This window comes from Manis pentadactyla, chromosome 19 (assembly GCF_030020395.1).
Source record: "Manis pentadactyla isolate mManPen7 chromosome 19, mManPen7.hap1, whole genome shotgun sequence".
NCBI classification, from domain to species: domain Eukaryota; kingdom Metazoa; phylum Chordata; class Mammalia; order Pholidota; family Manidae; genus Manis; species Manis pentadactyla.
Genome location: NC_080037.1, coordinates 17,148,723 through 17,172,466, shown reverse-complemented (window position 1 = coordinate 17,172,466; position 23,744 = coordinate 17,148,723). Strand labels below are relative to the sequence as shown.

Here is a 23,744-nt window from a genome sequence, read left to right as displayed (position 1 = left end):
ACACTACTGTTAAAAGATCACTGAGTCATGCTAGGAAGTATAAAATAGGGCAGACTGTGCAACCGAAGTTAACAATAGACCATTCTGACACGGATTCATATAATTTCAAAACTTATATACAGATTATTCCATGGCATTCAGAACTAAGGAAACAAGATGAACGAGCCAAAGAACAAAGAAGAAAGTCATCTGCTAAAGGTTTGTGACATTTCACAAACTTCAGAACTTTTTCAAGGCAAAAAGCTTCTAGCATAAAGAGTTCTCTGGATTGGAATTCCTTATGTACGTCTCCTGGACCACAGAATCCCCTGAACGACCTCCCAAATAAGCACCTGCTGGCTCTCAGTAAGTATGTACGTCACTAATATCCCCTCAAAAATGGGATCGTTTGGGAGGGCTCTGATAATCAACATGGAAATTAAAGGTAACCACAAATTATTTGTTCTTCTTGTTGAGATAACAATAACTCTACTCAATGAACGAGAGATATCAGAATAAAACAAAAACAACATCGTGGGATTTCCAAAGCTGAGACATAAGAAACTTTACAGATTCTATCCAAGTCTCTTGAAATATTCTCTATCAAGACGTTCCCTCCTAAAATCTCGCCACTATGTTGTGAGAAACCCACACCACAAGAAGAAGCTACATAGAGATACACAGGTTGACAGCCACACCTGAGCTCTCAGACCACAGCCAGTTATCACCTGCAGGCCATGTGAATGACCCATTTGGACATCGAGCCACTTCAGGTAAACATTGCTCAGCCCAACATACAACTACAACTGCAGGCGAGACCCCAGCACCAACTATCCAGCCACATTTCTTCCCAGTTTCAGATCCACACAATCATGAGCAAAATAAAGTGGCTATTTTAAGCCACCAAGTTCTAGGGTAAATTTTTACACAGATATATAACTTGATAGAATTTGTTTCCAAACACGGGACTCTGTCTAAAAAAACTAAAATATGTAGCATTCATTGGCTTCAGGACCAAGTGGCAGGCACTAGCTGTTAGGGCCTTTAGGAGATGGTTAATGAAAGTGGGAAGGGCCTCAGAGAGATAAGAACTTGAAGGACAGAGGGCAAAAGACATGGGACGCTGCAGAAAAAGGACCCCTGAATTATGTATGGGCAGAACAGTTAGCAAATTATTGCCTATAATAATGTGGAAAATAGAAAAGGCAGGGAACCTAATGAGCTTAAAGATACGATTAAGATTTCCTTGTACAATGTTGAAAATGCTATCTGCCTTCTAGTAACTGTCTGTAATAAAACTGGAGAAGAAAGAAAGGGGGTAAAGGAAAGCCTGTTCAATTTTTTTTTAGCAGAATTTAGATCTAGGATTTGCTGGGTTTCAAAACAAACTGTTTCTCGTGTCTAGTCTGTCTCAAAAAGGATTCTTAAAGTAAGAAATGATTAATTGCTTCAAAATAAAGATCAAATCTGGAGTCTCTGTTAAGACCTCAGAAAAATCTGAAATGGTTCCCCACAGAAACTTTCAGCCAAACAAAGAGCATCTACAGTTCAAAGAGCAAACTTCATTAATATACACTTACATGAACAACATTGTGCTTACTAGATTCCCCCCATTTTCAAGTCCCCACCACATACCCCTTTACAGTCACTGTCCATCAGCATAGTAAGATGCTATAGAATCACTACTTGTCTTCTCTGTGCTATACTGCCTTCCCCATGCCCCACCCCAACATTATGTGTACTAATCATAATGCCCCTTTTTCCCCTTATCCCTCCCTTCCCACCCATCCTCCCCAGTCTCTTCTTCCTTTGGTAACTGTTAGTCCATTCTTGGGTTCTGTGAGTCTGCTGCTGTTCTGTTCCAAGAAGGATGTATCTTGAAGTGACACGTAAGTGAGGCTGTTGCCTAATAGCACACATGCCAGTAAGTCATGGGAAACCCCTTTGTTTTTAAGAGAATTGTATTGGTAGAGGGGCTACTACCTGGGACCAAACTGGACTGAAAGTACAAAATGAAAAGAGATCTTTAGACTCCCAACTTTCAACCAGTAGGAAACAGGCTGAGAAAGCTACTCAGTTGCAAACATGGGTCTTTTTTTTTTTTTAATGAGGCTGGAACTAAGATATCAAAGCGTAGAGACTGAGAGCCTCAGAGAAGTATTCTGAAGCAGCAAGATGGGCCCTTAATCAAGGAACTGGTGACATATGACTGGATCAATTTCAGAATTGCTAGGAATCAGGCACTACTGTGTGCCTCCCATGCCTCCTCCTCCTTTTGGAACAGGAGTGTTTACAGCAGTTTACAGTGGTATGACACTACACATTGAGTGAGGAGTGCAGATGGGCCTGAAACTTATCTTTTTGGTCCAGGGGCCCTCAGATTAAGACCCATTTTCAAGGACCTCCTTCCTGGGAGGCCCATCCACATGTAGACCTGATGTATATGACAAAATCCTGACCTTTAAAACCAATGACATAATGGGAAGTGACTCTGGGGGTTTGGGGAGAGAGAGAGAGAGTGCCTTTCATTTGGAAAGAATGTAATTAATTTATTGCCAGAGGGCAAACTGTGGTTGATTAAAGATGCCTGCAAATTCTTTGCTACTCCTTCCTTTACGAATTTGGACCAGGAGAGAATGAATGGGACCTCTAACATTATTTAAAAATAAGGCTCACAACACAGATCAGGACCTTTTCTTACATTGCACCATGAAAAACAAAAATTGTTAAATCTGAAGTATATAAAGTGTAAGTAAGTGCGAGGTAGAAGAAAATAACCAAGAATAACCAGGAAGAAAATAACCAATATCCACCTGATGTGGATACAGAAGGCAGTACTGGTCTGTCATCCAGAAAGATCTTACACTCTTGCTATGCAACAATCTGAGCAAGGCTGAAAAAAATAAGTCCTCCCCAATTGAGGTGTCTAATTACAGCTATTATTTTATTTCAGCACAGTGAGAAAATTTGGCCTTACTAAAAAAAAAAAAACATGAGGTGCTTTTTCATTTCACAAGATAAGAGTCATAGATTTACTGACATGACTAATGTTTTAGAATTAATTATGAATATAACTCACCAGACCCAAATTCTATGTATCTTTAACTTTTCAAGAACAATGTTATTCCAGAAAATTGGGCACACTGTTACCTGTGGGTAGAAATCTAAAAGGTTTTGTACTTAACCATGTTTTCTCTCAGAGAAATGTGTTGAATGTGAGGAAGTGAGGAAGTAGGCAGTCACCCTATGCTGCTGAGCAAGGTGTATCTCTGAGTGTCATTGTGAGCTTTCCTTCAGCTTTTAGAAAAATATGGCTGGGCATTTGTTCACACCTGTGTAAAACTCTCCACTTGGGAGAAGGAAGTGTAGAGTGCAGCATTTAAGTGTCTACTTTTCTATTCCTCTATCAGACTGAATAACTTGAGGGAAATACCTTTACCTGTCTTCTTTCGGCCTCCAGAGCATTGCACAGCAAATGCCATGTGGCTGGTCATCAATAAATGTCAACTGAAGCAAAAGAGTCTCACCCACGCATGCTCCAGAGCAGCCCCTCCCCACCTGCCCCCACCCACAGGAGGTCAAGTCTACAAATGCTGACCTGCAGGCCCCACAGGATCTGTACTGCCCTGCCCCATAAACTCTCTCTGCTGCTTCTCCCACACTTGCCCTCTTGTTCACTGTGCCCCAGCTTCACTGTCCTTGCTCAAACATGCCAGGCGTGTTCCTCCCACAGATACTCTGCACTTGCTATTCCCTCTGCCTGAAATGCTTTTCCCCCAACATATCCACAAGGTTGGCTTCCTCCTTTCCTACAGTTCTGCACTCAAAACTCACTTTCTCATAGACGCCTTCTCTGGCCACCTGAACTGAATTTCATCCCCCCAAACATTTCATAGACCCTTCCCTTCCTTTTTCTTTTCTTCAGAGCACTTACCACTATCTTACATCCTATATATTTACCTACTCACATTGTCCACTGTCTCTCCACTAGTAAGCTCCATCAGCCCAGGGACTTTTGTGTGTTTCATTCACTACCCAGCACCTGGGACAGTGTCTAATATTTGACAACTGCTTGATATAAAGGTAATGAATAAATGAATGAAAGAATTAGTTTATAGCAGGCTCATTTCCAATCCATGGACTACCTCTTAATGGTAATTTTTTGGTATAAGTGGATACAGAAGGGAAGCAAAGACCGAAAGGAAGATTTATTAATGTTTTTTCCCCCCTGATCCATCTCATACTCACCCTGTTAAAATGTCTGCATTCTATGTAGGTGTTACAGATAAAATAGATTAAGATAGGCAATTTTCCATGTTATGGATATAAATATATTAATTACCTTGAGAGGAATGTAGGCATAAAACCATCGGCACAGGTAACAGTGATCACTGGCAAGTCTTAACTCTGGCTGTCATCTCATTGGCAAGTTCCCAAAAAGAGTATAATGATTCGCTACTAATTCAAACCAAACTAATAATAACCCATGATTTGTCTGACGTGTTCAAAGAAGTGAGTTGGCTCCTGAAGCTTCTACTGGACTTACTGACAATATTTTATCACAGCGCTGAACATTTTGACCCTAATGATGCTTACTTGAATGATGATATGGTAATAGGATGAATACCAAGTTTTACAAACTAATAGGGAAAGCAATTCCGACAAGGCTTTAGGATGTTCATGCCCATACTGTCAGAATATTCTTACCAACATCTAACTTAAACATTTTCTGTTATAACTTTGACATCACTAATGAAAAACAGAAAATAAAGGAGTCAGTCACCATTCACTGAGAATATGACAACCAAGTTAGATATTTTCTAGCTCACAGACAATGCAGGATAGTTAGGGTTCTGCTTTCTCCCCACATCTTTGCTGATGACCCTCCTCTTTGCATCCCTTTCCCATTGGTATTTCTGCTCCCTACAACAACCCACTGGATTGGGCTAAACTTGGACTTGGCAAGAATCTCTACTATTAGAGGCCTATGGATAATTAGAAAATTTGGTGCCTTACAAATGGGATAGGCAGTAAATGCATAATCCTGGGCAACTGAATCAACTCCACCAGGCCTCAATTTTCTTATCTATATAGGATTGGGACTTAAAAAATGCTTCACTTACAGGGCTTTTAAGATGCTTTAAATGCCATATTAATGAGAGCTATTAATGTAAATAACACCATATATCGAGAAATACATCAGAGAGTTGACAAATACTAGCTTTGCAGTTTGTCACAGCTGAGTTCAAATCCTGATTCTGGTACTAAACAGCTTTGGAACCTCAAAAGGCCACATCATCCCTCTGAACATCAGTTTAGTTATATGTGAGAAAGAGACATAACAATAATTCATGGAATTTTGTGAGAATTAAATGAAGTTAAATGATTAAACATTAAATGAAATTAAGGAATTAAATGATATCAATGAAGTTCCTGCAACATCATAAGCATTCAATAAACAGATAGTATTATTATAATTATTAATAAACCCATTTCCAAGTCTAGCCTCATCAGCTGTCTTTGACTTTTTCTTCACTAAAATAAATTGTCTTGAGGTCTTTAACCCTAACTAAATGACACCTGTATCTTACAGAAAGCCGTCTCTAAAATGATTCCATTCAGGTCAAGCAGATGATGTAGATTTATGCTTCATCACAAAGTTCAAAATTCTTTACACTTCACCAAAAGTTGTACTTGACCTGGCTTTCACAAATCTGTGTCTCCAGAAAACCCACATTTTAAGCATCTTCCAAACATAATAATAGTAGCCAGATTATTCAGTACTTACTATGTGCCAGAACCTGTTCAAAGAGTTTTACCAATATTGATGATTTTAATTCTCCCAACAACCCTGTGCACTAAGGACATTACTAACGTCATCTAAAATGTGGGGAAACTGAGAAACACAGAATACAACCAGACCAAGATTTTACCACTAGTAAGTGGCTAAGGGAAGAAATGAACCCAGGCAGTCTGATTCTGGATTCTGGGCTCTTAAGCACTCTGCGAACCTTCTTAAATCAAACACCAACAGTTCTGAGACCTACATTCAGCTTGGCTATCTTCGTGGCCTGAAGTTACTGGAAAACTGCCAGATCTACACTTTGCACTGCGTAGACCCAGCCTATACTTAATCACGTTTGCGACAGCCAGTCATCAAATTCAATATGATTGGGCCGTCAGTCACATGATAATTCTGATTCTCGTCATTAAGACCTACAAGAAGAAACTCTGGTTTCATTTAAGCCAACTACTATCCCCTCTGCTCACATCAGATAGGGGTTATACAGTCTTACAAAGGAAGAAAGGGGGTCACACAAATATGCATACTAAGTGGGAAAAATACACACTTTGGCCTCAATTATCTACATATTTCATGTGGTGGTAAGATAGGTATGGAACCTTAAAAGTATGGACTGCTAAGGAAACAATAAGGGACAATTTATCTAATTTCAGGATTAGAGTAGAAAAAATCCTCATTCCAGTCTGGGTTAAATGAAACTGAAACAGTGCCATTCATTACTGTACAACAAACGGAGTCCAAATGAGGTCTTACACAATCCCATCCCAAACCTTCTTGGGGCATTTATAGACTAACTAGCTCTGTTTCCCCATAGATAGAAGCTGTTTGGGTGGTTATAAGAAATTCAACAGATTCAAAATACTGCTCTCTCACCCTGACTCCAGGGAACAGCGGTAGCCCTTGAACATTAATCCCTTCAGATCCATTCTGTGAAAATAACCCAGCAATGGACCATGAGAATTCTCCTCTAGATTTGACCTAATGACTGAACCCTAGCCTCTAATTCAAGATGAAAAGAGAATGAACAAATAAATAGGCTTGGTTCCTTTTCTTTTGTATCCGCCAACCCTTTTCCTATAGGCTCATCCGAATTTCATTTAGTCGTGCGACATAAACGCATAGTTCATTTTTAGACTGTGATCTCTGTGTTCTTCTCCTAGCTTGGCTGGCTTTGATATACTTAGGAGGAAATGCCCCTTGAATAAACATTACATGGTTTTAAAAATAACAGAAGCACTACTTGAAACAAAGGTTGGATTGGGCAGTAAATGTAAACTCAAGGTTTAGTTATATTTTGTGTCATAATGTAACTTCTTAGCCAGGGATTTAAAACACGCTACAACTGAGGCCCAACTTGCATTTTCAGTGTTTTCATGCCTCTAATTACTGGTGTGGGAGAAACCATGTGGTTTTGTTCATGGGGCAAACCTTATGTCCAAATTACAGTAATAGATACTTGGGATACAAAAATGAATAAGGTTAATAAAAACAATAATGAGTATATGTTGCTCCATTATTTTAAAGAGCTTACTGTCTAATAAAGAGAAGCATACACAAAAGCAATTATAATACAGTGTATGTGAAGTACTAGAAGTGTGCCTTATACACAGTGGAATGACCACATTCAAAATCTCCCCAGAACAGTTTTCTTCTAATGTTCCTTATCCCGACTCACTTATCATCCATCCAGCGGCACAGGGAACATCCTTGACACCTCCTTCCCCCTCATCTACCGTATCTAATCCTAAATAGGAATTAGTCACCTCCACTATCACAACCCTAATTCAATATCAGTATCTCTTCCTGAACTAGCAAGTGTATCATTGTCCACTCAGCTAATAACCCTAATAATAACCCCAATAACACTAATAAATGTGTTCTTCACACAGTAGCCAGAATTAATTCTTAACACAAAGCAGAAAAACAACAAAAACCTGATTAAGCCTTCTCTATCTCACTTTAAATGACTTTCTATTCCTATCAGAAGAAAGAGGAATCTAATTTCCTGAACATGGCTTATGAAGTTCTTCAGCATCTGGTCCCTAGTTACTTTTCCTGCCTCCACCTGTACCTCATTCCCAGACCCATGCTTCCACTAACCTAATCTTTATTCAGTCTTTTCATATTTCCTGATGGGGTTCAGGACATGCTACCCCTGAACATAGCACCTTAGCACAATGAACATTTTAAGCTGAAGGAGTTTGAGGAAAATGGCAGAAGTCAGCCAGTCTCTCTGACCTTCCCCTACCCATCTCCCCTGAAGCACGTCCTAAGACCTTTATGTGCCAGGTGCCCTCTCTATACCTGAAGGACACCAAGAAAGGCACATTCTTGTCTCAGGATGGAGGGACGCCAAGAAGAAACCCAAACCGACAGGCCCTAAGTTCCCCCGAGTTGACTACACTTAGCTCATACTCTCTGTTCTATCACAGGGCAGGACCTTCCGCTCCTCATCCAACCTGCTATAAAAACATTCAGGTCTGACCATTTCTTTGGGTCTTCATTTCCTTATGAAGGTTCTCATGTCACATAAAACTTACATTAAATACATTTGTATGTTTTTTTCTGTTAATCCGTCTTTGTCTGTTTAATTTGCAGACCCATTCAGGGACCCTAAGAGAGTCAAGGGAAACTTCTTCCTCCCCTACAGTCCCAAATTCCCTCCAAACATAAGGTTTTCATACACTCTTACCTCTGCCTGTAATTCATTTTTCTTACCTGGTTAATTTCACCTTTCAGAGTTAAGCTTAAGCATGCTTTCTCCCTTGAAAAGAAAGTCTCCCCTCTACTCTCTTCCTAGGTCAAATACTCTTACCATGGGCTAAACAGTGTGCCAGTTTTTAATTCTTCATAATATCGACCACAGTTGTAATTTTTCATCTTTGGGACTATCTGATCAGTTGACAGCTCTGTATTAGACTATAAGCCCCACAAGGGCAGGAACCACAACTATTTCTGCCCATCACATCCCATGCTTTATGAGGGACACATGTGCAATAAGCTTTGTGGAACAAACGAGACATATAAGGGAAAGACTGCTGAGCTCTGCCTGGAAAGGAGCTGGGATAATGTCAGAAGAGGATGTCAGCTGTGTTGGGTCTGGAAAATATATATCATCATTCATTAGACAGAAGGAACACATGAGCAAAGACACAAAGAAATGCAACAGCCTGACATAGCTCAGAATAACTGAAGCTGTGGGTGTGATCTGTTTGGGGGAAGGGAACAGTAAAGTGTCAGAAATGAGGCTGAAGAGATTCAGGGACTAAACCACAGAGGGCCTTTGTGCTCTGCAAAGCAATTTGGACTTTTGCCATGGGAAATCACTGAAGGGTTGTAAAAAGGGAGTAAAATGATCATCAGATTTGCATTTTAGAAAAATCACTCTCATGGTAGTGTGAAGGATGTCCTTGATAGGTTGATATTAGAGACGGGGTGACCAGTTAGGAGGCCAACCTACAATCATCTATGTGATGAAGGCACACACCAGGAAAGAACTGGGGGGTTAAGTGGAGCAGCCTGTTTCAAAAGATATTTAAGAGATGAAAATGACTGGCAATGGAGAGTAAAGTACTAGAAAATGTCCAAGTATATCATCCTGGCCTCTGGGCATTTGGGAGGGTGGTGTGGTCATTAATCAAGTCAGGGAGTATAAGATAAGACGTCAGGTTGGGTAGCTGGCTGAGTATGTTTCTAATCCCACTGAAGTTTGTTATCTGAGGGCCTTTGTGTCAGAATGATGGTGCCCTCCGAAGTCTTTCTCCTGTCTTTCTTTGAATAGTTTCAGCTGAGCACATAGCCACCTATTAGTAACTACTCTCCTGACCAGCTGTCTGTATGATTAAGTTCTTCACAATGGACTGGGAGCTGAAATGTGTAACTCTGTGTCATTTGCTTAAAAGACATTTCTTGTCCTGGATTTCTTTTCCAGGAGTTGGGTTAGCTTTCTGCAAACCAGACAACATTTGGGGGGATGGCAGGAGAAAACTATGCACAGGACCAAAGGGTCAGTGAAGCAAACAGGCCTGACCAAGTGTTCCACTGGGACCACTCGTTCTGGGGAGAAAAAAAGCTTAACTTATTTAATCCATTGTATACTGAAGTCTTATTTAAAAGAGTTAATTTTATGCCCTAAATAATATTGATGTTCAATAGGAAAATCCAGTGGGCAAACTGCGTACAACACAATCTGGACCTTCAAAACAGAGGATCTGGACCGACAGTGGAGAACTGATACCTATTAACATATAAGTGGTAGTTAGAACATGGTGATAGAATTAAAAAAAAAAAAAAAAAAGAAGCACTCTGGATACAGACCTAGATTCATATCCTGGCCTCACCTATTATTGTTTACATGATTTTGAGTAAGTTATACCTATGACCTTGTATTCTTTAAAACATCTGTATTAATTAAGGTACCTTTAGCTGCTGAAAGGATAAATCTCCACACTAAGGAGATTAACACAAAGAAATGTATTTCTCACTTCTGTGAAGCCCAGCCGCACACTGAGTAGGACCCGGACTCCTCTATCCAGGGCTCTTTCTCCCCTACTATCTTGAAGTCCTTTGTTTACAACATTTTCCCTTCCATGGTAGATAGTGGAAAGGGCACACACGCTTCCTTACCACTTTAGCCTGGAAGTTACATGCACATTTCATTGTTGAGGACAATCATTTGCCCGAACTAGATGCAAAGGGGCCTGGAAAATGCCCCCCTTGACAGTCACTTCCCAGCAGAAACACTATGCAATGGAGATGGAACACGAATCTTGATGAACGGCAGCCTCAAAAGTAATCAGCCCTGCTTGTCATGAGCGTGAAATACCTTCTCCCCTGTTATTTCTTCATCCTGCACCCTAAATGCTCTCCAGCTAAATAGGCCTCATATTTTCCCATTTCTGTAACTTGATTCACATTCTTGCTTTCATATACAAAGCCCTAAGCCTATTTCTTTTCTGCTCCACCAATTCCACCTCCAACCATTTTTAAAGACCAGTTTCAAAGTAACCTCCTAGAGTGTTTTCTGATTCTTCATGGCCAGATTAAACTCCTTTGAACCACCATCACCATCCTTATAACCTCATCATTTAGCATTCACCAGATATCCGTCTGGTATTATAGCAATACCTATACTCATGCTTCCTGACTGCCTCCAAGTCTGAGATGTAAGCAATCTGAAGACAGCCATTGCTTATAACTCCTCTTGTTTAAGGTAATTAAGAGTAAACTGAGCTTAGATGTTGGACTTAAGAGATCAATACTTAGAGGTCTGGGGTTTCCAAATGAAACATGAACAATTATTCAATAACTATAGAGAAGGAGGAAAATAGAAGTTTGTTCCAGGTATTTATATACTCAAGTGATGACCACCTGAATTATTGGGATACTGCTACATTTCTTTATTTTGTATATCCGTGAGGAAGCATGTGTGGTATGATCTGTTATTGAAATAGTACTTAGTCAATGATAAAGCAACATAACTTCAAATATTATGATAAGTAAGAAAAACAAACAATTCTGTAAGAGGCTTCTTGAAGAACTCTCCATGTGCATGAGCTGCAGTGCTGATGTGGCAGTTCTCTGGGTAATCTGATCAATGTCAACAACCAAGCTATTTAAATCCATCCATCAGGTGAACACACCACTGAGCTATCTGAGTCATTGCCTGAAGAAAAGAAGAAAAAAAGAGAAAAACTGGGTGTAATTGGATTTAGGGAGCCCACTGGAAATGCCTGTATTTTCCTTTTCCCAACACCTATACTGATAAAACTAGGCAATGCATAGATAGGAAGTATTTTTCAGCAAATAATCTGATCTTAAGCACCTAGCCAAAGGCTGGGTGTTCATCGAATAAGCTGAAGCTTCCATGCAGACAGACTGGCCTGTGATCCCCATTAACACTACTCTTCCTGACCAAATGCTCCCAGATGGCCTCACAATCCCTGGAGGACCCTGAAACGATTCTTCTGTCTTAATCACTGCCCAGCTAGAGAGACCAGAGACATATCCAGGGATCCACTCCATGTTCAAATCCATCCTGGTCCAACCTCTGAAGACAGCCTGAAGTTGATCTATGTCCTTGAACTTTAGTTCTTTGACTAAAGTCTGCTGATTGCTTATTTGAGGATAACAGAACAAAACTACCCTGGGGGGTCAGGGGTGTGGTGACATTCCATTTTTATAAAGCACTCCATATCCATTCCTGTGCCACAGATTTAGACCTTCCGGAAATGTGTAAGCAGAGTGTGATCCAAAAGGTATTCTGCAGAGCACTAGACCTAGGAGCTCTTCTTTATGTGAAGGATACTATAAGTCTGGAGAACAATACATAGGATATTCCTCTCCCAAATATTCGCAGCACATATAAGTACACAGAAGGCTCTGAGACATCCTGCAGGGAAGAAATTTACTGAAACCAGTTATTTCACAAATGTGTTTGTGTACAAGAAAGCTTTTGAGACAAAACACCTATTAACATCTTTACTCAAGAGACTCTGTGGTCTACGAAGTCAGGGTGCATGCTGTTTTCTTCAAGTGCTTAACATAGTACTTGATACTTTAATAAACGTTTGATGAATGAATGAATATCCCATGAAAACAGGGTCCCACAGTACATACTTTAGAAACTATATTATAAAAGTCACACCTCTATGGAATACCTCTAATAAGGACAACCTCCCCAACAAGGAGATCACTTTGAATCTCTTCCTTGAATCCCAATTTGTGAGACAGCTCTTAGTGTGCCCTGGCATTTATTGTTTGTGGTCAGAAAATTTATCCTTTCCTCTCAGACTATCTTTTCTTAGTGTCAAACTGAGTATTTCAAGATTTTTAGTATCTAGACCAGTAATGCTTAAAATTTACTATACATAAAAACCTACTGAGAAGACTTAAGAATGCTGAGTTCCGGGGATTCAGTTTCTAGAGCAGGGCAAGGACTCTACATTTCCACAAATATTTCAGGTCATTCTGACATAGGTGCTCGGGTGGAACTCTCAGAAATGCTGAGCTTGTTCGTGCGAGAGGAGCCCCGGACTTGGTATCAGAAGCCTGGGTTTGAGGCCCAGCCCAGCCCCTTCTCCGCTTGTGTGGTCCCAGGAAGCCACCTCAAAGCCTCATTTCCTCCCTGTAGGACCTGTACTATGTCTCTTAATTCACGTAGCTCCCTGCTACCTACCTCATAGCATTTATGTAAGGAGGCAGCATTTATACAACTCTACCCTGAAGCATAGCAGGTACTCAACACACACTGTTTAATGAATCAATAAGTTCGCAGTTAATTTTACATTCGATAGTACAAAACAAACCACAGCACAGCAAATATTCAACAAAGGAAGGATTTCTACTGATTATTTAAAGACAGCGCTGGACCAATAGTCCTGTACACATCCATGTCGGTCAGCCTGGCAAACTGGCCACAGATTTGGCTCATGATTATGGACCCGGTACTGGCCAAATCATGGTGAGGGCCAACCTACATGACATTGGCCACAACAGAGAGGATGGTAAACTATTTCCTCTGCTTGGTACCAGACCTTCAAGAAATGGACTCTTCACTCTGAAGGTGGCACACAGCTAGAGTTAATCCTTTGGTTGGCACCTACACACTTTCAAAAGGAAGGTTCTTGCTTATAAAGTATGTTCATTAGTAATATATATAATATATGTAACAATAATATAGTACTCAGTGTATTTAACTGTCTCTTTATTCAGAAGATCCTTTGGGATCCCATAGCACTCAGGGTAATTGCTTTGAACACTGCTCAATCGCACTGCATGGACACTGAAAAAATCAAAGATCAGGTCATTCCCCAACTTTGTAGTATAATCTGAAGCTGGCCTTTTGGAACAGATCTGATATTGTTTGTTATTAACCTTTTGTGCATAAAATAAGAAAACAAACTCTATGACTGAAAGATCTCTGCCTGAAAGACTAACTATTAAAGATTTCTAATCAGTGAGATGTTTATTACATTACCTATATATTAGTATATAGTCATTTTTGTGTTGATTTTCCTTTTCCTTCTGATTTTAAACTTGTATATTTGAAGTGCTTGTCCCACAGCTCAGTGGGTACCCAACAAATCTCACTGGCTCATTGATGTGTGGTTAACGATAGCAGCAAGAGAATCTTGCAGAGCTAAATTCACGTCATAATATTTATTTTTCATGTTTATTAGTGCCTTTCTGCTTTTGGTTGTGATCTATTTTCCTTGCCTGTGACCCATATTAGCAGTAACAAACATGACTGATTATCAGGCTCGTGCAGGTAAACAAGTGAATAAATCAAGCCAGATTTGGGGACCCTTTCAAATGCTGAGAGTAATCACTCGGCTCCACATGTATTGTCATGAGAGAATGTAGTAATGCAGTCCCAGCATTCCTAGACCTTCCAATGTTTCAAGAGAAGTCTGGCACATAATAGGTAAGTACTTGTTGAATCAATGAATATTCCAATTTTCATCTGAAATCTCTAGATTTTAAATGTAAGCAGCATAATATAGTAGTAAGAATACAGATGCTGGAGCCAGGCTGCCTGGGTTCAAAATCTAACTCGGCCATGTAGCTATATGACCTTAGCCAAGTTACATAAAACTCTGTGCTTCAGTTTTCTCACCCGTAAAATGGGGAAAAATAACAGCACCTACCCTCACAGGGTTGTTGGTGAACTTAATTTTTAACATTTATTAAATCACAGGACAATACCTGGTACATTGCAAGTGCCACATAAACAAGGAAATGCACACACAAACTTCAAAATGTCTTACAATTTTCACATGTATTATTCCATTTTTTTCCCCCACGATAACTGGAAAAGAAGGTGTTACTCTTCAGATGAGGAAACTGAGTTTCCATCAGGATCCTTCAGGGCTGTACAGGACAGCAGCTATGCATGTGGCTCATGCAGGCACTCCCCACAGGACACCTAGAAAGAGTTGGGTGACTCCCGATGCCATCTAATAAATGACAGATGTTAAGGATCTGGTCCAAGAGTTCTGCTGAACAGAATCAGAGATGTCTAAATCAGGGTTCACCATAAGCCTTCTTACTTAGTAACTAAATAATGAAATAAAATGAAGATCTGATTCAAATCACTGATTATTTTTAATCCATAAAGTAGTCGCCCAAAAGCAGCTGATTTGGGAGAATAGGCAAAGTTTTTATATTTAATAATGCCCATTTATATTTTTCCTCTTTTATTTATTTTTTCTAAAATGTTTTGCAAGAATTTAGTTTTTCTCTGATTCTAAGATCTTTCTTCCAGGAATGTTACCAGTATACCCGACTGCGTAGGCCTGTGTATTAGAGACTGCTAAGTTAGAAACACCCTGTCCAACTTTTCTTTGGTTTCCTGGTTGTTGGTGGTTTAAGGGAGATCTTTGATATTATTTAAATGGAAGACACACTTTGAAATTTCTTGGCAGTTGAATTCGATAATGATAATTATTTTTAAAAACACCTACTGTCATCTTGAGATAAAAGATCTCATTCAGCAAAGTAGACACCTTACATGAATAACTCAGGACTTCTTTGAAGAGAAAGGTCAATATTGCTGAAGCATTTTCCTTTTCTTGAACAGCAGCAATGACTTTGCATATGCCCTGACAATGTGCATTTGATAGACTCACTGCTAGGACATTGCAGAAGAGGGTTCTCTTCGTTTATGGTTTGGGGTTCTAAATGTTTGTTTTGTGTTGGGTTAATCTGAGTCTTCTCATGGATGAACAATGCACCTGTTGTTAAATAAAACTACTGCTAAATTGGGCTTTATCAAAAAAATTTTTTAATTATGAATTGCAGAGCATTATCAAGACAGTGAAAAACAACCCAGAAAATGGGAGAAAATATATTTGCAAATCATATATCTGATATGGATCCAATATTCAGACTATATAAAGAACTCCTACAATTCAACAATAAAAGACAACCCAGTTTAAAAATGAGCCAGGACAGTGAACAGACATTTTTTCAAAGAAGATATTCAAATGGCCAATAAGTACATGAAAAGATCCTCTGCCATCACTAGTCATTAGGGCAATGCAAATCAAAACCACAGTGAGGTACCATTTATACCCACTCATGTGGCTATAATTTTTTTTAATGGAAAATTAAACAAATGTTGGCAAAGATAAGGAGAAATTGGAGCCCTCAGACATTTTTGGTAGGACTGTAATACTGTGCAGCCATAGAAAGCAGCAAAGTGATTCCTCAGAAAGTTTAACATAGTATATTGATATGACCTGGCAATCTGACTCCTTGGTATAGACTCCACAGATCTGAGAACTATACTCAAACAAAACCTGGTACACAGGTGATCAGAACAACATTACTCAAAAGGTAGAAACAACCCAGCTGTCCATCAACTGAGGAGTGTATACACAAAATGTGGTACATCCACAAATTAAGTATTATTCAGTTGTAAAGAGGAATGAAATACTGACACATGAAACAACATGGATGAACCTTGATTATGCTGTACTATAAAAAAGAAGCCAGATACAAAAGACCAAATGTTAAATGATTTCAGCTATAGAATGTTCAGAGCAGATAAATCCATAGAAACGGAATGCAGATCAGTGGTTGCCAGAGGTAGAGAGGAGAGACGGATGGGCAGTGCATACTTAATCAGTACAAGTTTTCCTTTGGAGATGATGGAATGTTCTAGACTTTTAAATAATGGGGATGGTTGCAACACATCATGAATGTAGTAAAAAGTCATTACACCGTATGTTTCAAAATGACTTAAATGTTGAATCATACCATACCTTAATTTTTAGCTCACTAAAAAAAATCCTGGCTTGAAATACAGAAGGAAAAGCAAGAAGGTGCTTCTTCCTATACAAAATAATTTTACACAACATATCAGACCCGTAAATTTTGAGTGAAATCACTGCACCTAGATCAGTGGCTGACAAGTTGTCCTTATTCCCTGTATTTCACTGTGCCATTTACACTAGCCCTTTGCTCTTGAATGGAATTTTTTGGTTTGTCAGTTTGCCAGTAGAAACTTGAACTTTTCAGATGTCACATCGCCACTTTCAACTGTTTCTTATCAATAGTTTAGCCACGATGGCCAACACTGATTAATGACTATATGTGGGAGCCTTCTCTTTTCTACCTTACATTAAGACATTTAATTTGAAATAGTAGAATACTGATGACTCCAATAAGAGGAATATGATTTTATCATAAATCAGCAATCTAAATCTTTCCTTAATTTACAAGCTATAAATGAATAGAAAACAATGATATATCTGATTGAAAAAAACTAAGAACATTGGAGAAAAACTACCCAATAAGCCACTCCCAAAAAGAAGACACATATTTTCTCCTGAGAAGAAATGTATTTTTTACTATTTAAATGTTAATGAAATACAGATTATACAAATGAATCTGTAGAATATACTTTATGCTCCAAACTTAATTATGCTGATCTACAAACTTTCCTGTCACCTAGGTTATATAACGGGAAATGTTGAACAAAAATAATTTCATTTGAATATGTATTTGCTAAGCAGTTGACAGCAGATTCAGTCAGATAAGAGGATGAAGCATGATAAAGTTACATGGAAAGTTCTTAAAACAAATCAGTTTGCCATTGAATTTCAAAGATACAATTTACTAAAATTATGTTAAACACCTGAGCTGTGATTTTTTAAAATCCCAAAGAAAATTTCTACATAAAAAGTCATGTTTATCTTTTGCGACATGTCTATAGTTAATATGACCAGGTTTATTCCAAACAGGCAGAAGGGAAAAAAAAGAGCAAGTATTGCATAATGTAGGTTTCAAAAAGACCCTCACTTCCATCTAAATTATGTATCCCATTCAGCAAAGACAGATTTAGCCAGAACTACATGGAGAATTGTAATGAAAATAATCTTGTCTCATAGAAGCCAAACATATCTGGCTTATGTACTGTTATTATAAGGAAATCTGAGAAATACAGAAATTGAAACCAACCTGTTGAAGGTGAACAAGAACTTGATGAAAAATAAATGCCCACCTTTTATGTCAAAATCAAGATAACAGAATGCACAGAAGACTTTCCAGGGGGGAGCATATGCATTCAGTGGTCTAACACCACTCAGGCAGAATATACACCTGAGCATGTGGCAAAAACAGTCAAGCTGTGAACTCTATTTCTACCCTTAAGGGGGGAAAATAAGTTAAACTGGTGAGACACAAGAACAAAGCAATGAGTTAATGGAAATTCCTTGTCAAACAGAGTACTCAGTTCTTCTCTGAGTTCTCCCTAGTTCTCTCCCTCCATTTGCCTTTCAGGCTTAGCTCCTTTCCCAGGTATATGCAAATTTAAGGATCAAAAGAAATGCTGGAAGGAGACTGTACTGGGCTCCTCCAAGCTCTCACTTCTTAGTAAGAAAAGGCTCCATCAGGGAGACCACAAAGCTTAGAACTTTCCCCACCGCTGAAGACCTGGAGTTACTGACTCAGGAAAGGTGGTTCCTGGGAATAGGGAAAAGGAATTGCTCCAACTTTCAGAAAAGGGGCCACTGTCCTCACCCACCCACACTCAGCCAGCAGAGTAATTTTTTTTTCCCCCAGTCAAGGGCCTACCTGGGGAAAGGGAGAGAGGATGACTGCTTCGAAAAACATTTGAGACCCCAGATGACCCAGTGGTGCTGCAGAGAGGACAGAATGGAGGCCCAAGGATTGAAGGTGAGACTAAAGAAGGCTGGTGTATTGCAGTCAAAATTTTTAGGGCTTGTAAACCTCTCTTGGTCTGGGACTCTCAGGCTGAGCGCTCCCCCTACTGTGACACAGCAAGTCACAGCACCAGGAAAAGCACAGTTTAGAGGCTGTCAGGTGTTTTTGCACTGATTATTCAGAATATGATCACTTTTTATAACCACGACCTAAGGCTATCCTAGAAGGACAAGGCTTGCTTATAGGCAGGCACAGGTGGCCGCCTCCCTCAGACTCTCTTGCACTGTTTCCCTTTCAGCCCCTCTACTCAGGACTTAAGAAGTCACAGACCTTAAGAATTTGGAAGAGGGCAATCCCTTCTCCTGCCACATTCTAGGGTTCCTTGATAACAGGAGCTACTTTGGAGACCGAGGCCTTTCTTCTGTTCACTAGGTCATTTAGGCACAAATAAGCCTCCCCGTTCTCTGCCCTCACCTCCATCCATACGCACGAAGTTTATTCTCTAGTTTTGTCTGGATGATGAAATGTCATTTTGACTCACAGAGTAAGAGAACTTGGGGTCCTTTCTATCCAGAGCAGGCCTGCAGGTAAACCCCAAGGGGCCTGGGGGTCATGCAGTAGAGGCAGAGCACAGAAAGTCAGTGTCAGAAAATAATCTGCAACCAGGAGAGAGACCTAGAAGGATCTGGCAACACAACTAAACCAGAGTTGAGGGAGAGTTTATTTGACTGCACAGACCCCAGGAAGCTCCCAAATCCTAAAATCCTGTCAGGAACGGGAAAAAGCCGCACTGCTTCCCAAAATTACCAAAAGCAGAATGATTTAAGCAAGCACAGTTCCCACCCCTAAAGGCACAGTGATTTGGGCAAGCATTGTTCGCGCAGCAGTCCGGAGTCTGGGGCGCATCGCCCACATTCAGGCCCCAGATTCAATGCCGAAGTAAAATGGCTGAGGTTGAGGACAGGGCTCACTCGGCCCGCTCTGTCTTTGACCAGAACCTTAGCGACAAGTGCGGTAGAACACTGGGCACAGGGTACTTGAATGTGGCTGAGAGTGGAAGCTGGGGAGGCTGAGAAGCTCGTTAGTCAATGCGCCAGCGAACGCGCATCCACATAGCCAGCCCTGCCAGAGAACCCGAGGTGGGGGGCAGGTGTTCTCAGGCAGCCTCCACCGCTCTCCAAACATCGCGCTCTGTTCACGGAAACCAGGAGGGAAAACAACTAGCTACCATATACTACTACACACATACTAGCTATGGTCGTTCTTTCTTTTTAGGGCATCTCTTCTCTCACTTTTGATCTCGTTCTCTTCCTTTTCTTTCCCTTAGGACTTAGGACAAGGCTTAGAGGCTCAGACAAACCCTGGACGGGAGAGCTGAGCGGCATTTACTATCGGGGAACGCGGTGGGGAGACAGGCTGCGACTTCGCGCCCCCTAATCCCTGAATTCCTAATTTTACGAGTCCCTGCCAACTTTATTTATGGCTATCAAGTTGCACAAGTTTGTAATCTACCCATAAGCTAGCATGTGGCCCAGGGATAGTAGCAGAAACTTGGCTTCTGCCCTTCACTGGTCAGGTGAGCTTGGGAAGGTTGCTCGGGGCGGGCCAGCTCCAGGCCGGGTACGCACGGCCCCCACCTGTCGGAACCAGACTGTCCCTGCAGGGGGAAGCAGACCCCGCCCCTGCCGCGGTGCCCGGAACTCTGGGCGCACACACCCCGAAAAGTAAGGGCCCCTCTCTGTGGCACTGCGACAGGCCGGGGCTGGGCCTTCGCTCCCCACCAGTCTATGCACAGCGGCGGTGTGAGCGCGCTGGCCAAACGACTATAGGGCGTTGCTAACGGCGACATCCACTGCTTGAAGAGAAACCGGTGGCGGCTAAGAAGTTACCTGGCGAGGACACAGGACCCCCTGCGCGCGGGGACGGCGACGCCGCAGTTCTCCTCTCACTGTTCCCGACTCCGCCCCCCACCCCCGCCCCGAGGCTCTTCTCTTTGGCGGAACGGACCTGAGCTCCGGGTTATTTTCAGTCACAACCTTTTCCGCCCCGGCCCTCCAAATGTCCCACTTCGGCTCTAGCGGAAAAGGGAACTTTGACCAGCGGTGCGCCGGCCTCACGCCCGCCGCCGCGCGTCTGCGGGACAGCCGGCTTGGCGGGAGCTCGGCGCGCGCCCCCTTTCCCCGCGCCGCCGACGCGCGCCCGGGGCGCGGGGAACGTCCCAAGCCCGTTCTGCTCCCCGCCCCCCTTGACGTCTTCCTTCTAAAACACAGGAGCGTCGCGGGGGGCTCGAACATTTGGGAAAAGAACACAAGGTCAAGGCCCACGGGCCTCGCCATCCGTTTGCGCCGTTGCTGTCTCCGCAAGCGAGTGCTGTCCGCCGGCGCTGGAAGCAAAAGGAGTCGCAGAGCCCAGTTCTACCTGGAATTTAGGGACCCGTCCCTGACCCTGTTTCCCGGCTGCCAACGTCCTGCCCTCTTTCCGCTCGGAGATTTTGATTAAGATATCTGTCCCTGCATAGCAGAGGCATGGTCCGAAATGGCGAGGCTTCGTGCACACTGCGCTCCTATTACCTCTCCAGCGGGCCGTGCGGCGGCGGAAGGCAAGGTCTTGACGGGAACGTGCCTCGTCCCCTCCCCCAGCGCGCAGGCCCGCGCTCCAGGCCCGCTCCGCCAAGCGTCTCCCCCGCCCCCAGCGCCCCCCAGTTTTCTTCTTCAAGAAACGCAGATGCGCAGCCCACCCCGCCTCCCACGTAAAGGCCAGTCTTGTCTCTTTTGGTGCCCAGACGCAAACTCAGCCGGAAGTTGAGAGCTGGGGACAGTCAGATGCGGGGAAATACAGGACGAGAAGGGAGCACTCAAAGGGGTAGGCGGGTAAAGAAAGGAACTGCAGGTCGAAGGGGCAGAGGCGGAGGCGGAGGCGGAGGCCGGCCCGAGGGGCGCGGGCGCAGCGGCAGCGCCTCCCCCGGGTCCGCTGGCCGGCGCGCGCCGAGCAGGGTCAGGCGTGGACTCACATGCTGGGGCTGCAGAGCCGCTCCCTCTACGACCGCGAGTGGGTGGTTTCGGGGCTCCCGGCGGGCTTTTCCCCGGCTGCCTGCGGTGTGAGGGCAGAAACAAAACAAAACAAATCACGGGACACGGCCCAGACAGAGCCGATCGGCGCCGCGGGGGCCTCTCTCACTTCGCACGGGGAAGCGGGCGCGAGGATTCGGGCCGCCGGGTGTAGCCTATAAATAGCGAACTTTAGACGGAATCAACTAACAAATGAGAGCAGCGAGCTCGGGATCCCCCCTTTCCGGGGACGACCTGACCGCCCCTCCTGCCACTCTCCAGGCAGGATTTGGGAGGGGACATCGGGGGAGGGAGGTGGAATTTAATTTTATTAGAATTTAAGTAGTTTGGTAATTTTTGCAAGGGGAACCTCTCCGCCTCCTTGACCCTCCCTGTGCGCTTGCCTTCGCTGCCCCCAGCTCGGCACTGCCGGCACTTGGTAGAGGAAGCAAAGGCCCGGGGGCGCGGGGCTGGCGGGGGAGGCAGGAAGGGGAGTCAGTTTTCCCCAGGGATTACAGGGGCAACCGAGGGAAAGCGAGAAACTACCAGGATTTAGGGCTGTCTTCGAGTTCCAGGACGGGAATGTGGGGTGAATGCACAGGACACAAAGGAGCTTCTAGAGTTTGGGTTTCCTTTCCCAGGGACAACAGTGCATCATCTCTACCTGAGCCCTCGGCCGGGAAGCGAAGGCGCACTTCGGGGTTACGTCCACGCTTGCCTGAGGCCCGCAAGCTCTCTGGGAAGCGCGTCCTGCGGGGCGCGCCCTGGGGGCTTCCGCGGTAGCCCCCCGAGCCCTACGCCTTTTCTCTGAGCCCGTGCACACCTGACGACCGAAAGAGATCTAGTTGACTGGGAGTCCTGGACCCCACACGCTCTCCGCCCTCCCCCCTTTCCTTTGGCCAGGGACGGATTGAGAATGGTGATTGCAGTTCGATTTTCATTTTCCTACAAAGTGATTCCTTAAAAATAACTCCCCTCCCCCAGGACGACGGGCACTCGCTGTCCGCTCCCAACTTCCCAGTTTGGGGGGGTGCTTCATTAAATTTATCCGGGATGTCTCACAGGAACGGGAGTCTACAGGATAGTCGATAGGGTACGGGGGTTGAAGAAATTGAGGGCGCCGCAGGTGAGGGTCCGTGGGTGACAGGAGGTTGCACTGCTCCCCTTTGCAGTCTCCATTCTCCACGCAAGGCCGGCGGAGCGGGTGCGGGTGCCAAGCCCGCCCTATGGGCCTTAGGGCGGCCTCTCTAGCTGGGAGGAGGGAGGAGGAGCCCCAAAACGGTGAGGATTTTTCTTTCCCTTGCTTACCCCTACCCATCACCACCCCGCGCCGTCTAAACGGAAATGTCAAACGCCTAACCTCTGCCCCTAAACCCGAGAGAAGAACCGAAAAGAATCCCATACCCTATTAGTGTGGGGACGTTGCTGCATTCGCGCTTCTTCCAACTTTGCATCACGCCAGTTACCTCCCCGTAAGCGGAGAAGTTATTTTGTTTTCCCCAGAATCCAGACGAGTTTGGAAGGAGAAGAAAACGGCAAGGTGCCAAGGGGGTTACAGCGGCCGCTCTCGCTGCGGGATGCGCCCCCCACCCCCTGAGTCCACGTACGCACACCCTCTAGTCACTTTAAGCCGGCGGGAAGCCGGTGCTCTAGGAGCTGGGGCTGGACGGGTGCGCTGCTGTTCCCCCCCCTTACCCCCCGAAGGCCTTGAGCCCTCCGGGCGGCCCTTCAGCCCGGCCCGAAGTGAGCCTTATGGTGCTCGCCGACGGAGTTGGACGGAGCCGCGGCATCTACATACCTGTCCCGGCTGTGCCGCTCCAGGTGCTGACCGGGCTGGGAGCCCGGCCCGGAGCCAGCAGCCGCCCGCGGGGCCCGTCCCCGCCCTCTCCCGCGCGCCCTCTCTTTCCCGGACGCCCTGCCCGGGGTGGGGCGGTCTCTCGCGGGCCTTTGGCTTGGGCCACTGTTACGGGCTCGCTTCCCCACACTTTTCGACCCCTCTGTGGGCTCACCTTTCATCCCACCACACCTCCCCCGATTCCCTCAGGTTCCCCCTCATCCCGCCCCTAGAGTTCGGACTTTGAAACTAGTAACTCGGCAAAAAAAGGGGGTGGGAATCTCCTTGCGGGCCGAGTGTGGCGGTCGGATGGGTGCTTGCGGCGTTTCTTGAAGATTCTGGGTGTTCATACTATAGGAACAGGCCCCATGGGGACAGAAATGACAGACGCACAGACAGCGTCCCCGTGGCT

The 23,744-nt window shown here is 43.8% G+C and overlaps 1 protein-coding gene across 3 annotated transcripts in view; it reads right to left on the bottom strand.

The window, feature by feature from the left end:
* The window catches only part of ESRRG (estrogen related receptor gamma), a 590,395-nt gene extending 568,591 nt beyond the window's left edge, over positions 1–21,804 (bottom strand). For 2 of the 3 annotated variants that reach the window (XM_036931742.2, XM_036931731.2), the window contains exon 1: positions 21,462–21,803. Coding sequence is in view for 1 of the 3 variants with exons in the window: in XM_036931731.2 (XP_036787626.1) it covers positions 21,462–21,463 (2 nt within the window). In the remaining 2 variants the exon portion in view is untranslated. Of the gene's footprint in view, positions 1–21,461 lie in introns of all 3 variants that reach the window. The other variant, XM_036931783.2, reaches the window with a different exon arrangement.
* Positions 21,805–23,744: the final 1,940 nt, after the last annotated feature.